Source organism: Leuciscus leuciscus (genome assembly GCF_965113295.1).
Source record: "Leuciscus leuciscus genome assembly, chromosome: 23".
In the NCBI taxonomy this organism is placed as follows: domain Eukaryota; kingdom Metazoa; phylum Chordata; class Actinopteri; order Cypriniformes; family Leuciscidae; genus Leuciscus; species Leuciscus leuciscus.
This window is the reverse complement of record NC_138747.1, coordinates 7,317,341-7,338,411: the sequence shown is the minus strand read 5'-3', so window position 1 is coordinate 7,338,411 and position 21,071 is coordinate 7,317,341. Positions and strand designations below refer to the sequence as shown.

Sequence of the window (21,071 nt, the reverse complement as noted above, 5' to 3'; positions counted from 1 at the left end):
GCCGTTCTCCCGCGCCCCTCAGTCTCGTCCTGCTCGCCACAGTAAACATAATGAATGGCGACTGTAGAACGCAAAAGCCGAATCCCAGACATTTTGGGCGATCTCGAAATACCGGGCAAACTCGTCACGTAGTCTCACTAGTTGCCTAGCCTTCTTGTTTTCAACTGCGCTCTCTAACAGGTAGGCGTGGCTTGGGAGTGGCCTCCTAGGGCAGCGAAGCAAGTGCATTCTGGGAGTTGTTGTCTTTCATCCACATAAGCCAAAAATACATTTTCTGGCTTTTCTCAGTCTAGAAAGCTCCAAATTCAAAAATAATTTCACATTTCTTCTACATAAATGACCTATTTTAAATACACATTCATCTTTCCAGAGGTGAAGTATCCCTTTAACTTTACATTAAGTAAATCCACTTCAAAAGCGAATTACTCCTGGACAGCAATGCCATCGAAATATACATAGCGACCGCAAAAACTGAAGTTCAAAGACAATATTCGAAAGATGGCGGCTCCCTCTTTTCTCTGGCGCATAAGGTCTATAAGAGTGGAAGATTCGGATTCCTACTATTTTGCTGTACCAGCAAATCTGATTAATGTATCACTCTTCAGGATTATGGTTCTTTACTAGGAATCATTTATATTATAATTTATCGAATCAAAAGTGTTATTTATTATCATTCAATATCAGTTTCTCAGTGAAAGAAATGAATGGGGATTTTTACTTCTGGAAAACTAAAGTTGAGTTCTATTGAATTAGAGAACCTCTGTAGGGGTCAGTGTACTTACAGGTGCTCCTGGATCTCCCCTGGGGCCAGGATAACCCTAAAAGGATACAAACACACACAAAAACAATAAACATACTACATTAAATATGATTTTTGAGGGCAAGATATTTAATCAATTGAGAGGTACTCTACCTGGAAACCATGGCACCCTTCAGTTCCATTTCCTTCCGGTCCATCTTCACCCTGAGCAGGTAAAAAAAACGTTGTTACAGCCACGTACAACTGCCGTTGGTTAGTTAAAACTAGCTCTGAAGACCAACAGGACTAACTCACCCTCTCTCCTATCAGGCCTCTGTCTCCTGGGGCCCCTTTGATTCCTCTGGCCCCTTTATTTCCCTAGGAAAAGTACAGTACATAAGTCATAGATGCAACAATAGGTCAGGGTGACAGGTAATCAAGAATAGTTAACATTACCCACCTCTGGCCCAGCAGGACCTTCATCGCCACGGTAACCTGGAGCCCCTCCCCTGCCTGGCACGCCCTGTTGGAAATGAGAAATTATATTCCTGAAGAAATATGAATATATTAGCATCCCTCTGTTAGGGGAAAAAACATACTTAGCCCAGCCTAAACTAGTTTTCTGGTTTTAGCAACATGGTCTCCCAGCTTGGTCAAACTTGGTCAAGTCTCCCAAAAGCAGCCAACAAAACTGACCAAAACCAATTTTCAAATTTAATGTGAAATTATTGTGAAATGTGTACGAAATGTATGAAGAACGAGACCACAGAAGAGACATGACATTAGTACCAATTCTCAGATATGAATATATATATATATATATATATATATATTTGGTAACACTTTAGTTTAGAGTCCAAATCTCACTATGAACTTGGTGCTTATTAGCATGCATATTACTAGGATATTGGCTGTTTATTAGTACTTATAAAGCACATATTAATGCCTTATTCTGCATGACCATATTCTACATCCCTTAATCCTACCCAATATCTAAATTTAACAACTACCTTACTAACTATTAACTATTATGAGTTTAATGAGTAAAAAGTCGTAGTTAATAGTAAGAACTGGACCCTAAACTAAATATATAATATATATATAATATATATATATATATATATATATATATATATATATATATAATATTAGGTTTATATTAGGTTCCAATATATATCATATATATATAGTTTAGGGTCCAATAATAAATAAATAATAAAAAATCAAATCAAATATATTGTTTTCATACAATATATATATATATATATATATATATATATATATATATATATATATATATATATATACATAGTATGAAAACAATATATTTGATTTGATTTATTTATTTTCAATGTATTTTTTATTTCACATTTTTATTATTTATGTTATTAATTTAATATATAAAAAATACATAGAGGGCCGTTAGAATTAAATATTCCTGAATGTAATAACATAAACTCCAGTAATTGTCTCACTAAGAGTCAAGGGTGTAGACACTGAAGACAGAGAGCCATTCACGACAACATGACCACATATTGGAATCATACAGTTATCTAATGTTTAGCTTTTTGTTGGCCTTGGAGATCTGAGTCATCGACTAAAAATATACTTTTGGTAAATGACTCAGTAAAAAATGTAACTTTTTATTTGGTTATTTATTTTTTTATTTTTTTAAATGCAGCATTACATTTCCGAGAGCAGAATCTGACGCACGGGTGAATTAAATCAGTAAAAAAGCAGGCTTTGAGAGAGCAGTGGCTCATGACTTCAGAAACCCATCCAGATTTCCACCTATTTGAACACTTCTGTTATTTCCCATCCCACCCACTCAACTCTACTGGAAAATACCTCTGGAAGGACAAAAAAAAAAAAAGAAGGAAAAACTAAAACTCATGATTCGCTGGTAAGCACAAAAGCTGCGCATCTGGGATAGCGGTGGTTCTCGTTAGTCGCTAATGAAGATTATGAGAGAGCGTAAAGCGCTTGTACAAACGGCTGTTTTTGAGAAACAACAGATGATTTTGAGAAAACCATGAAGCTGAGGAACCGTTCTGCACGCACATGCCCCAAACATTCTCACGTAAAGCTGCACAGGAAATTTAGAGCCCTGAGAGGCATCGCAAATTTGTTCTTCTGCTCGCAGTTGGCCTGGTAGTTTACAAGTGCTTTAGAGAGAAGTCAAGTGCTGACAGAACTAGCATGTATGGAGTTCTGTGGTGCAGCTGGTGATGTTGTAAGCCTCAAGAATCCAAAGTCAAAATCTCTGCAGATTAGCTTGTTTCAGCTGGGAAATCTTGAGTCAGGTCTGGCATGTGTAATCACTCACAATGTCATTCCTAAACCTGAAGCATTCTAATGAATGTTACTCAACGACTAGAAACCATCCAAGCCGGTTTGTTCGAGACGAAAATTATGCTGTTTATTCTCAACTTATCTGACAGGAGGTGCATTTAATAAAATATAAAACATTATACCACCATTGTTAAACACTTTATTCTGATTGGTTAAAAATATCTTGAGTTACACACAAATACACATGTGGTCCCTGCTTTAAAAAAAAAAAAAAACTACTTCAACTGGAATCACTTACTGGCCAAGCTAGTATGGCTAGCTTATTTCACAGAAGAAAAGTGCTTAAAAACCCTCTAAAACAAGCCAAATGTCTGGCTGGGCTGGCTAAGAGCACCAAAGGAGTTTTTTTGAGACGTACTTATGATATTAGTGGAATAGCTGAAACTTTTTTTCTCACTAAATAAAATAATGTAATAAAAATAAAATATCATAATTAATTTAATATCATATCCATTTATGTATTTATGTATTTATTTATTTAAGAAGCTGTGTGATAAGTTGGATAATTAACAGTCAGACCATATAAGAACCATCTGCTTTGTGTTGGGGCCCACTTTTTATGTCATAATTTTGACTTTTTATATCATAATTATGACTTTTTCGCATAATTCCTTATTTGCATAGTTTTTATTTATGTAATGGGCTTCCAAAAGGTCTTCTATTATTGGTTATGCATACTGAACACTTAAATATATTCCATTGCTTTTCTAAATTCTTTTCTTTATTATTTACGAGAGGACACATAAAACTATCACTAGTGCTGTTTAATTTAAAATAATCTATGTTGTTTTATGTGATTATGGCCTGAATGGAGGAACTTAATACGTTTCAGACACTCAGTCGACCCTACATCCTAAAATGACGCCATCTTCTACTACACAAAGTGTAAGATATTTCTGTCAGGGAAGAACATTTGTATACTTTTAGGTATTGAAATACATCTGTTGAACTGTATCTGCTGCTCGCCCGGTTGGTCTAACAACGTCCATCTGGAGTCCATCTGACCTTGGGAACTTATATATCTTTTGTTCTTTCTCCTCCCACTGCCCCCCAAACCATCACAAATGGCGGAACCACAAGACGTATGTCTTTGTTCCTCAAGTTACTTTCTAACACAGGCCAGAGGTCCAATGATCTCAGAGATTTCAGAGGGCCTCTCAGAATGCCTGTGTCCTGAGGTCATAAGCTTTCATCCATGTTCAAGCTCTAGTGTAAGGTCTTATGTCTTACATTCTACACAATTCTGCAATGTATAGTTCTGGACTAACATTTAAGGAAGCGGATAAATATTATAAAATGATGGAGGTTTGTGATTTGAACTCCTGCAATGTCTCAGTTCAGGCAGGGTAATGCTAAAGGACTTTACACAATCTTACATACTCAAAATCTGCTATAAAGAAGTCATGATGGTTTTCGTCACTCACCGGGTCTCCATTTGGCCCAGATGATCCCTCACGTCCTTGGTCACCCCGGGGCCCAGGTTCACCCTGTCAGAGTTAAAAGTCCACATTAATTGCAATTCTATCAATCTTTTTTTAAAGTTGAAATTAGTTTGTTTCATAATTGAAGAACTTTGCAACATTACCACTGTTTATTATTACTGTGAAGCTGGTTTGAAACAATCTGTATTGTATAAAGCGCTATATAAATGGTGACTTGACTTCAAAATATTTTATTATATATTATACATAAACACTTAAGGCTTAAGTTGCCAAAGTAATTTACAGAACAGAACATGCACACTTAATATCAAATGAATTTGTTTGAAACAGAAATTATGTACATCTGTGGATAATATATTGTATGTCAGATATGTTTAACTTATAAAAATGTGTATTTGATTAACAAGAGAGTCACCAGAGCCATTTCACTCATCAGTGAGAATACAGTGTCCTTTAAGTCAACATGAAATCCCCAAAAAACCCGATTTACTTTCTTGTGTGTGATTAATTTGCACATTGTTTCAATAAAATATAAACTGTGAAAAGATCTCGTCAATGGCGGGGAAAGTGTTAAAGGGGCAGTAAGCGATAAAAAAAAAAAAAAACTCTTGAAAAAAGAGGATCGGACTGAGCACCACAACAGACTTGTAGCCAATCAGCAGCAGGGGGCGTGTCCACTCATGATGAGGGAGGAGAGAGAGTGAGAAAGAGGGAGATTTGAAGAAAGACTGTTGAAGGAGAGATGGCTGAGAGACATTACAAAAGAGAAAAGGTCAGAGGATTATCACTGGAAAAAGAAAGGTTATGATCAGGCAAGAGCTTAAAGCAATACTAAGGAACTTTTCCTCTTCGGTCGCCCTACAGGTTGGAAGTGGAATTGTCCATTACTGCTGTTGTAAATAATTTCGCTGCCCGCAGCCTACTGTCGCACGCATGCTCACTGTTTATCTAGCACCGGCTTTGGAATGAACGATGTCCACAGACAAGGTAGAGTATGTTGCATGATTTAATGAAAGTATGATGTATTGCGACATCAGAAACGAAGAAAAACGCTTGAAAAAGTAACGCCTGACGTAAAGCAAGTCAAATTTGTAGTTCTCTTATGTCTCATTCGAACTACAGAAACGCGACCCGGTTTGGCAAACTTGCATAGTGTGGTTATAGTACATATAGGGCTGAAAAGCAAATCCAGAAGTGCCTTTCAACCTGTTACGACTTGATGAACCACTGATACGATTTTGGAAACATTATTTTAAGGTAAAAAATGTTCCTTAGTGTTGCTTTAAGTACCCGCGTTAATATCAGAAAAGCTTTCCAGCACTGGAGAGACCGAAGTGGGAAGGCCTGAAAACAGACGCTGAGTTTGTGTTGTTTCAGCTCCATACATGAGTAACATTGGTTTTGAGTGTGTGTTGCTGGCGACTTACAACGAACTCTTGCTATATACTCGTGTACTATATGTTAATTTTTCATTCATCCGTCATCTTCGCTTTATTTTGCTTTGCTTCAGCTATGATAAAGAGACATCCACCCTTGCATTGTTTGTCCGTGCATTTTGTGGGCGAATCAATGAATTGGAGGGGTGTGTTTGTTTGGGTTGATTTCAAATATCAGGAGTGTTTAACAATGATTCTCAGAAATCATTTACTGCAAATGTCTTTTTAAGTTGCATTTAAATTATTAGGAGGGCTTTTAACTTTGTGTTTGGAAAAGATGCATTGTGGGATATTTTCTCATATCCACCTTATTTCACAACATGGAAGTGAGCTATTTTCTGTGAATGTGTGAGGTTTCCGATTCATTAGTTGTTAAAGGTAAATAATTAGAAGAATAACAAAGTCCAGTACTAAATGGTAAAACTATGTGGACTAGAAAAGCCAGCATTTTTATTAATATGTCAATAATTTTAAATAATATGATAAGAAATACCAGTTTACAATATCAAGCAGCATAACAGACTGTTTTGTTTTTTGTTTTTTTACAACTAAAATAACTAGAAGTGGCCGCGCCTGTTCATACATTAAAAATAAGGTGGATACTTACAAGCTCGCCTCTGGGCCCTCTGTTACCACGGGAACCTTGTTCACCTTTTTCACCAGGTATGCCCTACAAAAGAAAAAAACATCTGTTCAGACCATCTGCATATCTTTACCCTCAAATGTAAAAATACAAAAGGACCCCCATTTGGAAACAGCATAAAACACAACAATTCACATTACAAGCTACAAGAACAGAGTAAATATTAATGTTTGATTACTCTGTCTCCGGTTGGGCCGTTTGGTCCTGTTGGTCCCTGAAAACAGAACAAGACATGATAGAAATCATTAGATAACACTAAATTCACATATGTCAGACATAAGTACATTGCATGTGTAGAATCCAGCCTTTGAAAAGGTATAAAAAAAAAAAAAGCATGAAAACACTTACATCATTTCCTCTCTCGCCTTTATCACCATTGGGACCACGAGGACCCCTTTCTCCCTAAAACAACAAGCACAGTGATTGCAGATAGGCCAATGTCCTTTGAAAACTGTATACTGTAAAGACCCATTCTGTATAAAGTCAAACACCACCAGTAGTGAAACAGAGCTAGTCTATATTCTAACATTTACCAGCCAAATAAAATCATGATGTAAAAGACATCAATATATCAAGTTCCTCTGTACCTTGGCACCAGAAGGTCCGTAGTTTCCAGGTCTTCCTGGTTCACCATTTTTACCAGGATCTCCCTGAAAGCAAGAAACAAAGTTTAATTATGTTTTACTGCAGGAAATTACTCAAAAGAAGCAAATATTACAAATGATATCTCTCTAAGACAGAACTGGTAAATAAATGTAGAGCAAATGGAGACTTTTGCTCAAGTCTTGATCTTCTCAGATGTTTCTTCTGAGAAAAAGATCCCATAATTTCATGTGTCTCCTGTGAAAATGTCTCAGATTTTGCGCAGATTTGTCAAAATGAAGTCTGCGATCAAAAGTCAGAGATCTCAGTATGAACTCATATTTCCCATCAAATGCTCCTAAGGCAAGAACTTTTATTCAGCAAGAATGCATTTAATTGATCAAAAGTGACAAGTAAAGACTTTCTATTCATCCAAGTACACTTAAATGAAACATATCTGAGAAACATATCTCTAAAAGAGAAACCTCAGAGATGGATATTGATATTGGTTGGACAGATATTAAAAAGATATTAAAAATATCTGTCATTAATTATATATGTATATACTGAGAACTCTTATTGCTGTCTGATCACAAGTTCTAGCATGCTCTAAATTTTGAATCATCATTTTTTGAAATGCAGACAAATTTTCATCCCTTACTCTTTCTCCTTTGGGTCCATATTGGCCGGGGTCTCCTTTAGGACCTAGGTCTCCTTGCAAGCCCTACAATATGAAATAAAAGGTTTATTTATAAATAAAGAAGAAGAACATACAACCATATATCCTACTTTTCGTTTAGTATATTCTTTCCTACAGAATCTAAACGAAGTACAAACACTCTGAGAGTTCTGAGAGCAGTTTGGATGTCAAATTTGGTAAGTGTTTGGCTGTTCAAGAGGCAAACATCCCCTGTCCTGGTCTCCAGATGCAGGCTGGAGTGGAAACAGCCGCTCATAAAACTGACTGACACATCACGCAGTCAATGAACATTGCTCAAAGGGGCGGGAGCATCTGCAGTCCTATAAAGGGGATGTTTTATAATAGAGTGATGTCCATTTTCTCATCCAATTAGATTCTGATATCTAAACATGTGGATCTATAACTTGGGATAATTTCAAATGCATCTGGATTAATAGAAGCTCCAATGTATCTGGATCAAAGTAATAATCAGCTGATACAGTCATGAGAGTCCATAAACATAAAAAAATAAAAATAAAAAACTGGTGTAGTAGATTTCCAGTTAGCAGATTTATTAACATACATGTGCAAGTGTAAATCCCCACCCTATGACTTCGCCAAAATAACCATATATGGAGCTTACAATGTGTGTTTTTATTATGCATGACCTCATGACCTCAAAATGTGACACTAATACATTTAACGGTACAAGAAACAAAAAAAAATAGGAGATAATACAGATTGTACATATTGCTTTGATTAAAATCCTTTTCTTAATTACTATTACCAAACAAGATCGTTTTGAGACATTAAGACTTGTTTTATTTTAATGTATCTTCTTGAATATGTAGAACATGAGTATGTCAAATCTAGGATTAGAATAACAAGAGTATTACTCTCACACCATTGGAAAATTGGCATTAACATTTTTTTTTATTGTTTAAAATATAAACCTAATGTAACCTATACAATAGGGTGTTTTAAAATCATTTAAAATATATTTAGATATTTTTAGTGTAAATAAAACAAATTTCCTTCAACTCAGAATGTGATTTTTCGCCAATTCCAAGAGGATGGCAAATGAGTATCGAAATTATTTGAAATGAGATTTACAAAGCAGAACATCCTTTACCAATCTTTCCTTTATACAGATTATATTACAAAGCATTTAAATGAGTAACCAGAATATTCATATTATAATATAGCCATAAGAAAATGTGGTGTATTAACCAGTCATTTAGTTCTGTTCATTATTTTACATCCTTTTGAGAGGCAACAGTTATACTTACATCTGGCCCTGGTGACCCTTTGCAGCCGGGAAGGCCAGCAAATCCTGGCTCACCCTATGAAATATAATACAAGCACACAAAACATAAACACTCTTCTTCATGGTGGGAGTCAAACACCTTGAACTGCATTTAATTATGTCGAGGGTGACATCACACTAAGAAACAGTGAAGTCATACAGAGGAAAAATATCTTTCAAAACAAGACTGCATGCCATATAGAGACGGAAAATAACAACAGAAAGAAATACGTGTCGTAAATCACATCACATGATAAAGTTTTACTGTGAGATGTTTCATGTGCAGATGGGGGAATAAAGACAAGGCACAGTGATTTGTTGAGTGGAAAATGCCCTGAAAAGAGTTACAGTACATGTTGAGAGGAGCAAAACAACTAAAGGATGAAGACGAAGTAAAGTCAAGGGAAGAGACACAAGACTAGGCTTTTTCCCCAAACGGCAGACACACTTAAAAAGAGACAAAGCAGAAATGGAATAGTGTCAGACAGACAAGACAGACAGCCATGCAAAGTTTTCTGTATCTTTTGTTCACATACTGTTAACCTGATATCTGACACAGGATGCCAGAGAAAGCAGCACAGGAATGACAATTTAATCATAATGAAAATAATGTCAAATCTAAAAGCAGTTTATTAAAAACTAATTTTATAGGCAGATACCAGGAATATTTCACGTTTAACTTTTACACTTTTGTGGAACACAAAAGGAGATATTTTGCAGAACATTCACACTGCTCTTTTCTGCACAATGACAGTGAATGTACAGTAGACGTGGCGCTGATAAAAGAGGAAATAAAAGATGTACCATTCAGTTTGTGCACTGTGTATTCTAAGTCTTCTGACAGTATGATAAATTTGTATGAAGGACAGAACAAAATGTAAAGCTTTATTTTTGTAAAAATCCCTAAAAATCTCTGACATCAGTAGCTGCGTTTACATGGACCCTAATAATCCGATAGTAATCAGACTAGTAGCAGCCGGAATAAAAAAAGTCACATGTGACCATGTCAATCAGAATGATTTGCTCAAATCCGATTTAAATTTCGTTAGCTTTATTTTACGGACTATTCCCTATGTACATACTATGTACTAATAATAATTACAATAACTGGGTAATAACTAGGTACTAACCCTGAACCTACCCCTAAATCTAACCCATGTTGTTACCTTATATTAACCAGTACTTTCTTAGGTAAGTGCACGTAGCGTAAAATAAAGTGCAACCGAAATTTAATTCGGATTGTAAGGGGTGGTTTAAACCTTTTATAATCTGTTCAATAGGACATGTAAACAATTGATCGAATTGAAAACCAAAATTGGAACGTTGTGCAATGACGTAGAAATGGCACAATGACGTATGAAACACGGAACAAGCTGTTGTTGTTGAATATAGTGTTATAAATGACTGTCGTGTCAATCTAACATTCTTCTTCCACTCATCGTATGTAAAGCAGGGAAAGACAATGTTGTCCCACGTCTCGCTTTGGACTCTCATTCACAAACACCTTGTTTTGGGCAGTGTGCACATTTCATAAGATAAATTCTGATTTGAAGCTTGTGACATATGAACGTTTACATGCTATCACTTTATTTAGCGTTCATGTAAACAGTATGTTCGGATTCATCAATTGGAATGATTTAATTCCGACTGAAACAAAAGGTGTCCATGTAAACGTAGCTAGTGACATGAAAAATGCATGTCTTGTGAGCAATCGCCACTGACATCAGACCAGGCGAGTGAATGTACATAAACACGAAAAACAAAAAAGATGTGAAAACTATGGTGGTTAGGAATTTTCAGATTGAAATATCCTAATTTTCAGTTTTGTCTTTTTTTTTTTTATGTGTCATACACTCTAAAAAATGAAAGTTTCCTTATTGCCATCGATGGTTCCATGAAGAACCTTTACAAACCTTCCCAAAAGGTTCCTTATAGTGGAAAAGTTTCTTTAGAAGAACTAAACTTAGGAAAAAAATAATTATTTTAGGAACTGTTACAAGAAAGGTTATTTGGAGTTCTTTGGCATCATAATGAAACTTTTGGAACCTTTACTTTTAAGAGTGTATAGACCATTTTAATCACACCTGTATGGTGTTTATTAGTCATTTTTAGAGCTTGACCGTTCTAAACTCAACAGAACAGAAAATAGCGACAAACACTGTGCAAAATTTCTCCATTTGTGTTCCATTGGTAAAGGATACAGAATTTCCCCTTTAAAATAATGATTTGTGTCACATAAGAAGAGGACATGAGCACTTACCTTACGTCCGTCGATGCCATCAAGACCACTGTAACCTTTGTCTCCCTAAAAGTAGGATTGGGATTCAATTCAGCATGATATACAACTTCTGATTGGCAAAACTACATAATTAAAGAGAATAATAAATAAGCTCACCTTGAAGCCTTTATGACCTCTATCACCCTGCAGATAAAACAAGAGTGTATTAGAGACGCTTTGCATTTCTAGAATGAATTATGAGATAAAAATAATAAACTGCAGACTGTTGGAATGTGCTTTTAATAAAAATTTCCATTGAATCAGCAAGGAAGCTCTGTCTCTTTTACCTTATCACCTCTTATTCCTTGGTCTCCCTGGAAGGAAAGGAAAATAGTATAGATTAGCACTTCAGCAAGAGTGCACAAATCAACTGTAATATAAACAGAATGTAAATATTTGTGAGAGAGAGCGGAAGACAGACCTTCATTCCTTGGTAACCGACTGGCCCGGGATCACCAGGATTTCCCTAATAGGAGAAGTAGAGCAAAGATCATAGAGAATGCCAAAAAGAGTTTTGCAATGTGGTTGTGGTATAAATAACTAATAGAGAGACATTTGGACGCCCCCTCAACCCCTATTAAGTGACCCCTCAACACCCCTAGTGACCATATTAACAGACCTGACGTGAGAATAAACAAGGAAAACGGTGGGATAAAGAAATCAAGATCGTATCTTCAAGAAACAATTCCTACAGGGCCTTTTTTAATCAACTGTATGCTGTAATAATTATTGTTTTGTCTACAAAATCAACATTCACTGTAAAATAACAGAATAGCTGGCTCAGTCACCATATGCTGTTTAATAGCTAAGCTGGATGTTTTCCAATGTGTGTGCTTGTTTTATGATACTTATGAGAGCCAAATATCTAAAAACATCCTTACAAACATAGAAAATTGTGATCATGTGGCAGACAGGAAGTCCAACCGCAAATTCAGAGAAAAAAATAATTTTACAGGTCATTGAAATTGTTACAGCTGCAGAAGATGAAAGATGCTGGACCTCGGGGTCAATCGAGGGAATTGCTTTGTTTGGATTCTCAACAAAGAGATCCAGGGACACATGGAACATTTATTAGACACAATGATCTCATAGCCATGTGAAAAGTATTAATCAGTATGTTAATTGGCACGTACAATGGATTTTTTAAATGACAGCTGTATATTTTGACTTAAGGTGCGGTCACATTATCTGTTCTTCAGCGAATTTATGCGGGGGGAATCTAGTCAGTTCAATAGTGTAATATCTGAATCCACTTTCCCTGAAACAATTGATCACCTATTCTTTTACTGTGAGGTTACTTCTAAATTTTGGTTTGATATACATAGCTGGTCGTCAGCAAAAATGGAGACAATTCCTTCTATATCCCAACAAGATGTGATCTTTTTTAAGTGTGATTGAAATTCACCCTTCTTTGATGTTGTAAATTTTGATTTATTGATAGGTAAATATCATATCCATACTTGTAAATGGAAAAAATGTAAGCCTTCCTTTAAATATATTTCTATGTGAGTTTGTTTCAAAAAACATAATAGAAAGTCTGCAACTCTATGTTTATCTGTACATGTTATCTATACATCTATTACATGTTTATCTATGTAAAATATGTACTATTTTAGTTAATTTTTCTTTGATGTCTATATCGACTACCTGTTTGTCTTTATCCTTGCTCCTCTTTCTTTCTTCTTAAACTCGAACTCTGTGTTAGTCTCAATGGAAGTGTCTTACATTGTTGACTGTTCCCTGTCTTGATATGTACATTCTGCGATTAAATATATATATATATATATATATATATATATATATATATATATATATATATATATATATATGAATCCATACGGATTTCGTATGAGGGCGAAAGATTTCCCCCATGAAGATTTCACAAAGGATTCAAGTTGGTCACACAGATTCACCTTTTTTTTATAGGCTATGTGTTATTTATGTCATATGTAACATGGTCTTGTAAAGCATGACATTTAGTTCTTTAGTATATCTCTACATATAGCAGAATGACAATAAAGCTCACTTGACTTGACTTATGCCTACAAACACCCACTATCACTTCTAAAAGGGCATTTATCTAGCAAAAGCAGATAGCAGATGCTTACCGGAGAGCCAACATCTCCTTTCTCTCCCGGCATGCCTGGTCTTCCAGTCTCTCCCTGCAGGAAAAGGAAAGGTTAGGCCACAGACCCCTGTGCATGCTGAGAGTGAATTAAACATGAATATATGTAGATGGATGGAGAGGCAACATAAAGACATAAAAATGTCTTTTTTATAAATGTCTTCAATTTTATTAATACTCACTCTTTGTCCTGGGTCTCCAAGGGGTCCCTCAGGGCCTCCAGGGGCCTGTGAAAATATTGCATGAAACAGTTAGAAACAGAAAAAAATCATAACGACTTGTTTCAACGGGTTAGACAAGTAATATCACTTACGTTGCAGTCAAAGGAGCAGCACTGAAGGAAAGATTTATAAAACAAAATTAATTTAGTAATGTACAAAAAAAAGGTATTCTATACAAATGTGCAAAAGCAATGAGAAAGCAACATACCACATCCTTTGTTTCATTTGTCTAGAATGAAAAGAAAAAAGGAAAGAGGACAACATTAGAAAAATCTACACACAAATTGGCTCAAAGCTCAAATGTTACTTATGGCTGCCATTATTGATGGCGCACAGATAAAGGAAGTTCAGTGGGTTGGAATTCCCTCAGCTGAGCTCATGTGCTTAAAGAAATCTGTATTAATAAACAAATAAATGCATTAAGCCTATAAAGTAGAATTGATTTTAGTAATATACAACAGAGTTGAAAGGCTGTGGGTGGAAAAAAAAAGTATCTAATGCTCATCAAGGCTTGACCAAAAATGTATATTGTGAAACATCATTACAATTTAAAATTACTGTTTTCTAAAAAAAAAATAAAAAAAATTAAATGACTGACCTCAAACTTTGAATGGTATAGTGTATATAGCTCAAGGCACACAATGTACACACAGGTCTATGCCAATGCAATTTTTCTCAAATAAATATTTGATCATGCAATTTCAAGCAGATTCCTAATTATTTTTCTTTATGCAAAACCAATTCTATATGTGTTTTGGCCAGTCTGATTTATAAATCCACAGGAAAACCACATAAACATCCTCGTTGTGGTGCGTTTGTGTTACGACACTCACAATCATGTTAATGATGGAGCGTATAGAGCTCAGCTGTGTGGAGCGAGAGTTGTCTGCAGCGGTGAAGTTCTGTCTGTAGTTCGAGTCTGTGGCAATGACAGACAGTCTGGTGTCCTGGGAAGAATAGAGTTGAAAGAAAAGGGAAACATTATGGCTTGTCCAAATACATCTGCATGAGAAAAAAATGTCTCTTTCTCACAAACAGCATCACTTTATGTGGTCAGACTTTTGGCCATCGGCATAAACTACTCCACATTGCTGCTTATTACTGGTGCCCACTTACACTGGAAAAAGACATATGCTTTACTGCTAAGTGGCAGGTTTTATATTGTTTACTTGCTATTAATTGTTTCAAATAAAAATCTTGGTAACACTTAGTCCACTTTAGACATTCTACTAACTATAAGTAGCATTGCAACTACAATACATGTCAACAACCAATCAGTAGAATAGTTTGTCTGTATAATATCTGCTAACTTTTTCTTTTGGTCTCCAAACAGACATTCTACTGACATTGTTATGTCTACTAACCCTAACTTAACAGTCTAGGCTACTAATTCTTTAATAAGAGTTAGCTGACATGTAGTTGCAAAGTCAGTAGAATGTCTAATGGACTATCAAAATAAAGTATAACCAAAATCTTAAATATTTTTCAAACATTAAATGGCATGCACCTTGTAAACTGTGGCAAAAATGGTAGTCTAAGCACTTATTGTAGGAACTATAAATTTTGAAAGAGCACTTGCCTGATTTGAGTATAATATAAATCAGGCAGTTCGGAGGATACTTTTCATGCACAATGGTTTTCAAGTAAAGTCATACAGTATCTACTTAAAAACGACTTTGTTTGCATCATGCATATGCATGTCAGAAAACATAATGCAATGCACTTCAGATTGAAGTGGCATTTCTTTTATGTACAGAACCTCCTGGTCAGGTGAGATGGCCACAGCGAACACTTTGATGGCGTGTTGTCGTGCTTCGTTGGCAGCATCCTGGATCCCACCACATGGCTCCTTGTAGCCGGTCACAGGGTGACCATCCGTGACCACCACAATGTACTTATTCTCATGATAGTGGGAGCCCCTGCAAGCAGATGTATGTATGTATGTATGTATGTTTGTATGTATGTATTTTAGAATGCATATGCAGTTTCAAATAATGCCAAAATGAACATACGCTCGAAGCAGCTCAGCGATACCATCCTTGATGGCACAGTCGGTGTACGTTCCTTTGCCTATATATTTGATTTTGTCTATGGCAGCTTTCAGTTCATTGCGTTTTGTGTTCAGGTCAACCAATTCCATCACCAGCTCGGTGTCGTCACTGTAGTGCAGCGCTCCTGAGTTCCACGTCACATAACGATCACAAGGCTGTCGCCTGTCAACAACATAATCAAATTACATTTGTAGCAAAGCATTAAAGTAAAAATATATGTAAACTTATTGTTAAAGGTGCACGCAATTTAAAGAAATTCAGTTATCGTGTAAATGCACTAACAAAAAAGTACATGATTATGATTTGGCCTGGTCATGTGATCTCAATATGGCAGCCGCCAGAGGGGGCTCCACTCATGTATAAAATAAATCAGATTTTTCTAGGCCTGGTTTACTCTGTGCACCTTTAAAGGAGTCCTATTATGCCCTTTTTCAGAGTCTTGATTTTGTTTTTGTGGTCTACTAGAATCGGTTTTAATGCTTGAATGCTTAAAAAAAAAATTGCAGCACCTCTCTTCCCAGTCTGTCAGTAATGCTCTGTTTAGTTCCTAGGTGTGTTCGACTTGAAGTGGCGCTGCACAGACCGATCGGTGTGTGACATCAAAGTATCATGAGAGCGATTCGAAAACATACGGAGCCGTCTGCTCTCTAATCGCTCTTGTGGTACTTTGATGTCACACACCGATCAGTCTGCACAGCACTGCTTCAAGTCGAACACATCTAATGTCTCTATGAAGCCCCTCCTTCCGAAAAGAGCAATGTGCTCTGATTGGTTCGGCTGGACCAGTGTGTTGTGATTGGTTAACAGCTTAGAGCATGTTTCTGAAATCTCACACCCCTTACGCTAACACACTTCTAACGCAACTCAACCAGGCCTTGCCCCCTTTAGTTTGAGAATGCCTTGGGCAGGGATTATTTTAATGAGGAATATTGTGACGTGTACGTTCCTGGATGAAAACTCAAGACTACAATCCTGGCGTTTCAGGGAGTTAAGAAACAGTGTGCACTGATATAGAGAATAACTCCCTTTGAAATGGAATTTGTGCCTTGTAACTTTGCAGACCTTTTTCATGCTCAGATAGCAACATAACACACTAAAAAAAAACTTTAAAATGTAAAAAAATTTAATAAAAAAAGCATAATAGGACCGCTTTAAAAGAATATAGATATGACAAAGATATCATATGATAAAATATGTGATAATATATGATAAATATATGATAAAAGATAGATATAATAAAAATGTATAAAATATCAGCATACAGGGTTTTCAGCTCATCGATGAAGAGCTTAGTGAAGGTCTTGATCTGGTTGATGTAGAACTCTGGAGGTTTGGATCTGAGGGCCACACTTTCAGATGTGTCCAACACAAAGAACAAATCCACAGGACACTCTGCAGGAAGAATCACAAAATCATCTGTGGTTCAAAAATCAATGCTCTTACTTATGTGCTTTACAGGTCTGGTCTATCAAATTTACAGTCATGACTTCAGGAAAAGTATCAAATGCTTAAATGTGAGTTTGCATGTACATGTTTATGTTAACAGTAGCAATGCATTCTCGTGTTCACTATGCTGAATTATGAGGTAAAATAAAGTACATCAAATATTTTGTTATTGAGCGTGAATGGGTGTAACATTCAATGTTTACTCACTTTTATCTCCACTTCCTAATCGTGATAATTACATGTATGGTTAGTTTGGAGAAAAAAATAAAAATAATGATGAGCTCCCCCTATTGGTGGATGATAAACTTGACGCTCCATCGTCAATTTTGGACATGTGAGACATTTGCATCACCTGACCTAAACCATGCAGTCATGTGACATTACAGGTGATTTGAATATGAAAGTATCTGAGATACAGTATACAGGTATGTACATATCTATCCAGATGTATGGTGCGTGTAACTGCAACAATGCCTAATCAAATCTTCAAACTTAAAAATCAATCTCCTTAGGACAGTCCAACCAGATTAACTTTCTTCAGATAAACATTAAAATAACTATTTCATCTTATATTTACCAAATTAAGCACAGTTAATATGAAGAATCCACGAATGTGGCCTAAACCAAGGCCTTTCATGCATAGAACCACATGGTTTCTTCAAAAACAAGTTGCATCTCAACAAATCATCAATTCCAGAGCATCTGCTGAATCATAACTCACTATCCCGCTTTCAGTCACATTGAAGCATATTTTTTGATGCATTAAAGCATAATGATCTGCTGCATATACTGTAAAATATACAGTGAATTTAAAACCAGCAGCATCCCAACTCAAACATCCTCATGCATCTCTGGATAGATGGATACGTAATTTTGCAAGGGATCAAATAATGTCATTCATTCTGTAAGTTGCTACTATTGTATGTTGTAACTCAATAACTTATTATACCTTATTATACTTATATAACTCAGAACCTTATTATACTACAACTCAATATACTACCATCCCAGTCAATACTATTGCCTATAGGCTACACAATACTATTTAGCCTAATACATCTATACAAACTATTATAACTTTTCTATGTTTATTAAAACAAAAGAGCAAACGTTACATAAGTCAAGAATCAATATAGGTAGTATATAGGTAACGTAGGCTATGTCCAGCGTTTATTTGCAGCTGTATTTTTTACGCACACGGGATAGTAATGTCGAACATGCTAAACATATTTATCCATTGCAAATAAGAAATGATCAATATAACTAGAAATAAGAAATGATCAATATAACTAGAACGGAAAAAATATTTATAATTACCTTGGTTGGAGTTTTTTTTGGCATCCTGAGCGAAGATCCCTGCCCAAAGTGCGCACAGAGCGGTCAATATATATCCATTACGCGCCATAGATCCTGATTTAACTGCACGTTAACCGTGCAAACTGACGTTGAGGAACACACAGAACAGAAGGAGTGATATGATTTCAGATGAAATATGAAAACAGGTTCGGGTGAGATGAAGTAGCGGACAGTGGCACGGTGGCGCGTCCGCTCAGAGCGCACAGCAGAATGAAACGCCTTTACAACAGGATAGAGTAGGAGGAGGAGTTCGGTCCACTCATGTCTACTTCAGTGCTTTATATGCTGCTATACAGTGATGTTAGGCCCTGAAACACTTTAACATATTAAGTATATTGATAATCAACATTTACCTTAACATGCTTGTTTAATGCGCCCAATAAACTGTATGACTTTTAAAGATGCTTTGCTGCATAATGACTAAATGCATGGCATTTTAACACGTGCGCTTCATGGTTATCTACGCATTATTACTTGATATAGGCTAATATTATAGGCCCACTGTAATACAGTCCAATAGTCAAAAATATCATGAAACAAATTTATGTCTTCATATTTTAAAGTATATAAAAATATTGATATTAATAATTAGATAAATAATAACATAAAATCTTAATAAAAACTACCAAAGTATCACTTTTTTCTTAGTGCACTTAAAAAAAACTATTGATATATTGCAAAAACATAATACATTGAATTGTAACCTTTAGTTAGTGAAAGAATGCTTCAGGATCTTTGTCATTTTATTTATTCAGTGATAGGGTGCTAATACCAAATTCCCAGGTTTATTCCAGCATTAATAATTGTAGACATTTTTGCACAAAGTTTAGTTACCTTGGAAACATTTTTGTGAGTAAATGTGCATGTGACATGATGGAGCACTGTGGTTTGGTTGGGCAGAAGCAGAAAGATGCTCTGTGTTGAGTTTTACTGAGGGAACAACATGCAGCAGGGAGAGAATGAGACACTCTGAAGAGGTTATGCAGCAAAGAGTCCTGTTGTCAGGAGGGGTGTGATGTGATCCGTGTGTGTGTGTGTGTGTGTGTGAGAGAGAGAGAGAGAGAGAGAGAGAGAGAGAGAGAGAGAGAGAGAGAGAGAGAGAGAGAGAGCGAGAGAGAATAAACAAGACATCTGACATTGTCTTTTCTATGAGGGGGAGGGTAATGTCTTTTCACATCTGCATCTCGTCTACCAATTGAGAGGCGAGAGAGAGAAAGAAAGAACGAACGAACGAAGAGGAACATATGAAAAGCAAAAAAAGAATGCCACTCCCTCATGCATCTCTCTGTCTTTGAAAGAGAAACAGCGCCACCCATGTGCGGATTTCTGTGTAACACTAGACCGTTCACTATTGGCTCACTTAGATCTTAATTAGGACAGTCATCAACTTATCCCAGAACCAATCACAGTGATGAGTTTTCATACTTCTGTATGACTGAATAATTCAGTGCAATTCATTCCTTCTACAAAATATGGGCCAATTGTGTGCCTCACATAAATAGGCCTACTACTGTTCAAAAGTTTGAGGTCAGTACATTTTTTTTTTTTTTTTTTAAATGTATACTTTTATTCACCAAAGACATTAAATTAATCAAAGGGACAGGAAAGACTTTTATAATGTTACAAAAGATTTCTATTTCAATGAAATGCTTTTCTTTTGAACTTTCCTCACTGTATCCACAAAATGTTAAGCAGCAACTGTTTTCAACACTGATAATAATAAGAAATGTTTCTTGAGCAGCAAATCATCATATTAGAATGATTTCTGAAGGATCATGTGACTCTGAAGACTGGAGTAATGATGCTGAGAATTCAGCTTTGCCATCACAGGAATAAACTACATTTTAAAGTTATTTTAAATTGCAATAATATTTCACAATATTAGTTACTGTATTTGTTAAAAAATAAAATAAACGCAGCCTTGATGACGATAAGAGACTTCAAATTTTGAATGATATTTTACGTAACTTTTGTACAGTAAACATTGATAAGTGGATATTTGTATTATCAACATTAACTGTCGACCTTGTTACTGAATATTTGAAAAGGCATTGGATGACTCTCCTATAAAGTCTTGTGGCATTTGAGGGCTAAAATTGAATAAGCAAGGCTGGTTACACATGTGTTACTTAAACAATTAGCCGTTAAAAAACATATTGGTTGACCACTAATCTGAATCATGGGTGGGACGAGATATAGTCTATAGTCTGGTTACAGGCATAATGCAGTCAAACAGACTCTGGTTTGAGACCCATAACATGAAGCTGCTGTAAATCAGCGCACCAAATGAAGCCATTAATAGAGATAAATTATGACATAGGCCTATATGACCTTGTGGTCATACATTTTCCTGAAACAATGACAGGATCACAGTGGAACAGTATTTCACTCTGGACTGTGAATATGGAGTTAATG

At 35.9% G+C, this 21,071-nt stretch overlaps 1 protein-coding gene across 1 annotated transcript in view; it reads right to left on the bottom strand.

Annotated features, from left to right (window-relative positions):
• The window catches only part of col6a1 (collagen, type VI, alpha 1), a 40,261-nt gene extending 21,380 nt beyond the window's left edge, over window positions 1-18,881 (bottom strand). Inside the window, exons 1-24 of the mRNA XM_082155513.1 lie at window positions 18,618-18,881; window positions 17,117-17,246; window positions 15,816-16,016; window positions 15,563-15,722; window positions 14,637-14,750; window positions 14,012-14,032; window positions 13,896-13,916; window positions 13,765-13,809; window positions 13,566-13,619; window positions 11,879-11,923; window positions 11,745-11,771; window positions 11,575-11,601; window positions 11,440-11,484; window positions 9,163-9,216; window positions 7,856-7,918; window positions 7,200-7,262; window positions 6,961-7,014; window positions 6,791-6,826; window positions 6,577-6,639; window positions 4,516-4,578; window positions 1,200-1,262; window positions 1,055-1,117; window positions 914-964; window positions 783-818 (exon numbers count right to left, since the gene is read on the bottom strand). Coding sequence (XP_082011639.1) covers window positions 783-818; window positions 914-964; window positions 1,055-1,117; window positions 1,200-1,262; window positions 4,516-4,578; window positions 6,577-6,639; window positions 6,791-6,826; window positions 6,961-7,014; window positions 7,200-7,262; window positions 7,856-7,918; window positions 9,163-9,216; window positions 11,440-11,484; window positions 11,575-11,601; window positions 11,745-11,771; window positions 11,879-11,923; window positions 13,566-13,619; window positions 13,765-13,809; window positions 13,896-13,916; window positions 14,012-14,032; window positions 14,637-14,750; window positions 15,563-15,722; window positions 15,816-16,016; window positions 17,117-17,246; window positions 18,618-18,705 — 1,587 coding nt within the window. The 5' untranslated portion in view covers window positions 18,706-18,881. The remainder of the gene's footprint in view (window positions 1-782; window positions 819-913; window positions 965-1,054; window positions 1,118-1,199; window positions 1,263-4,515; window positions 4,579-6,576; window positions 6,640-6,790; window positions 6,827-6,960; window positions 7,015-7,199; window positions 7,263-7,855; window positions 7,919-9,162; window positions 9,217-11,439; window positions 11,485-11,574; window positions 11,602-11,744; window positions 11,772-11,878; window positions 11,924-13,565; window positions 13,620-13,764; window positions 13,810-13,895; window positions 13,917-14,011; window positions 14,033-14,636; window positions 14,751-15,562; window positions 15,723-15,815; window positions 16,017-17,116; window positions 17,247-18,617) is intronic.
• Between the last annotated feature and the right edge of the window lie 2,190 nt (window positions 18,882-21,071).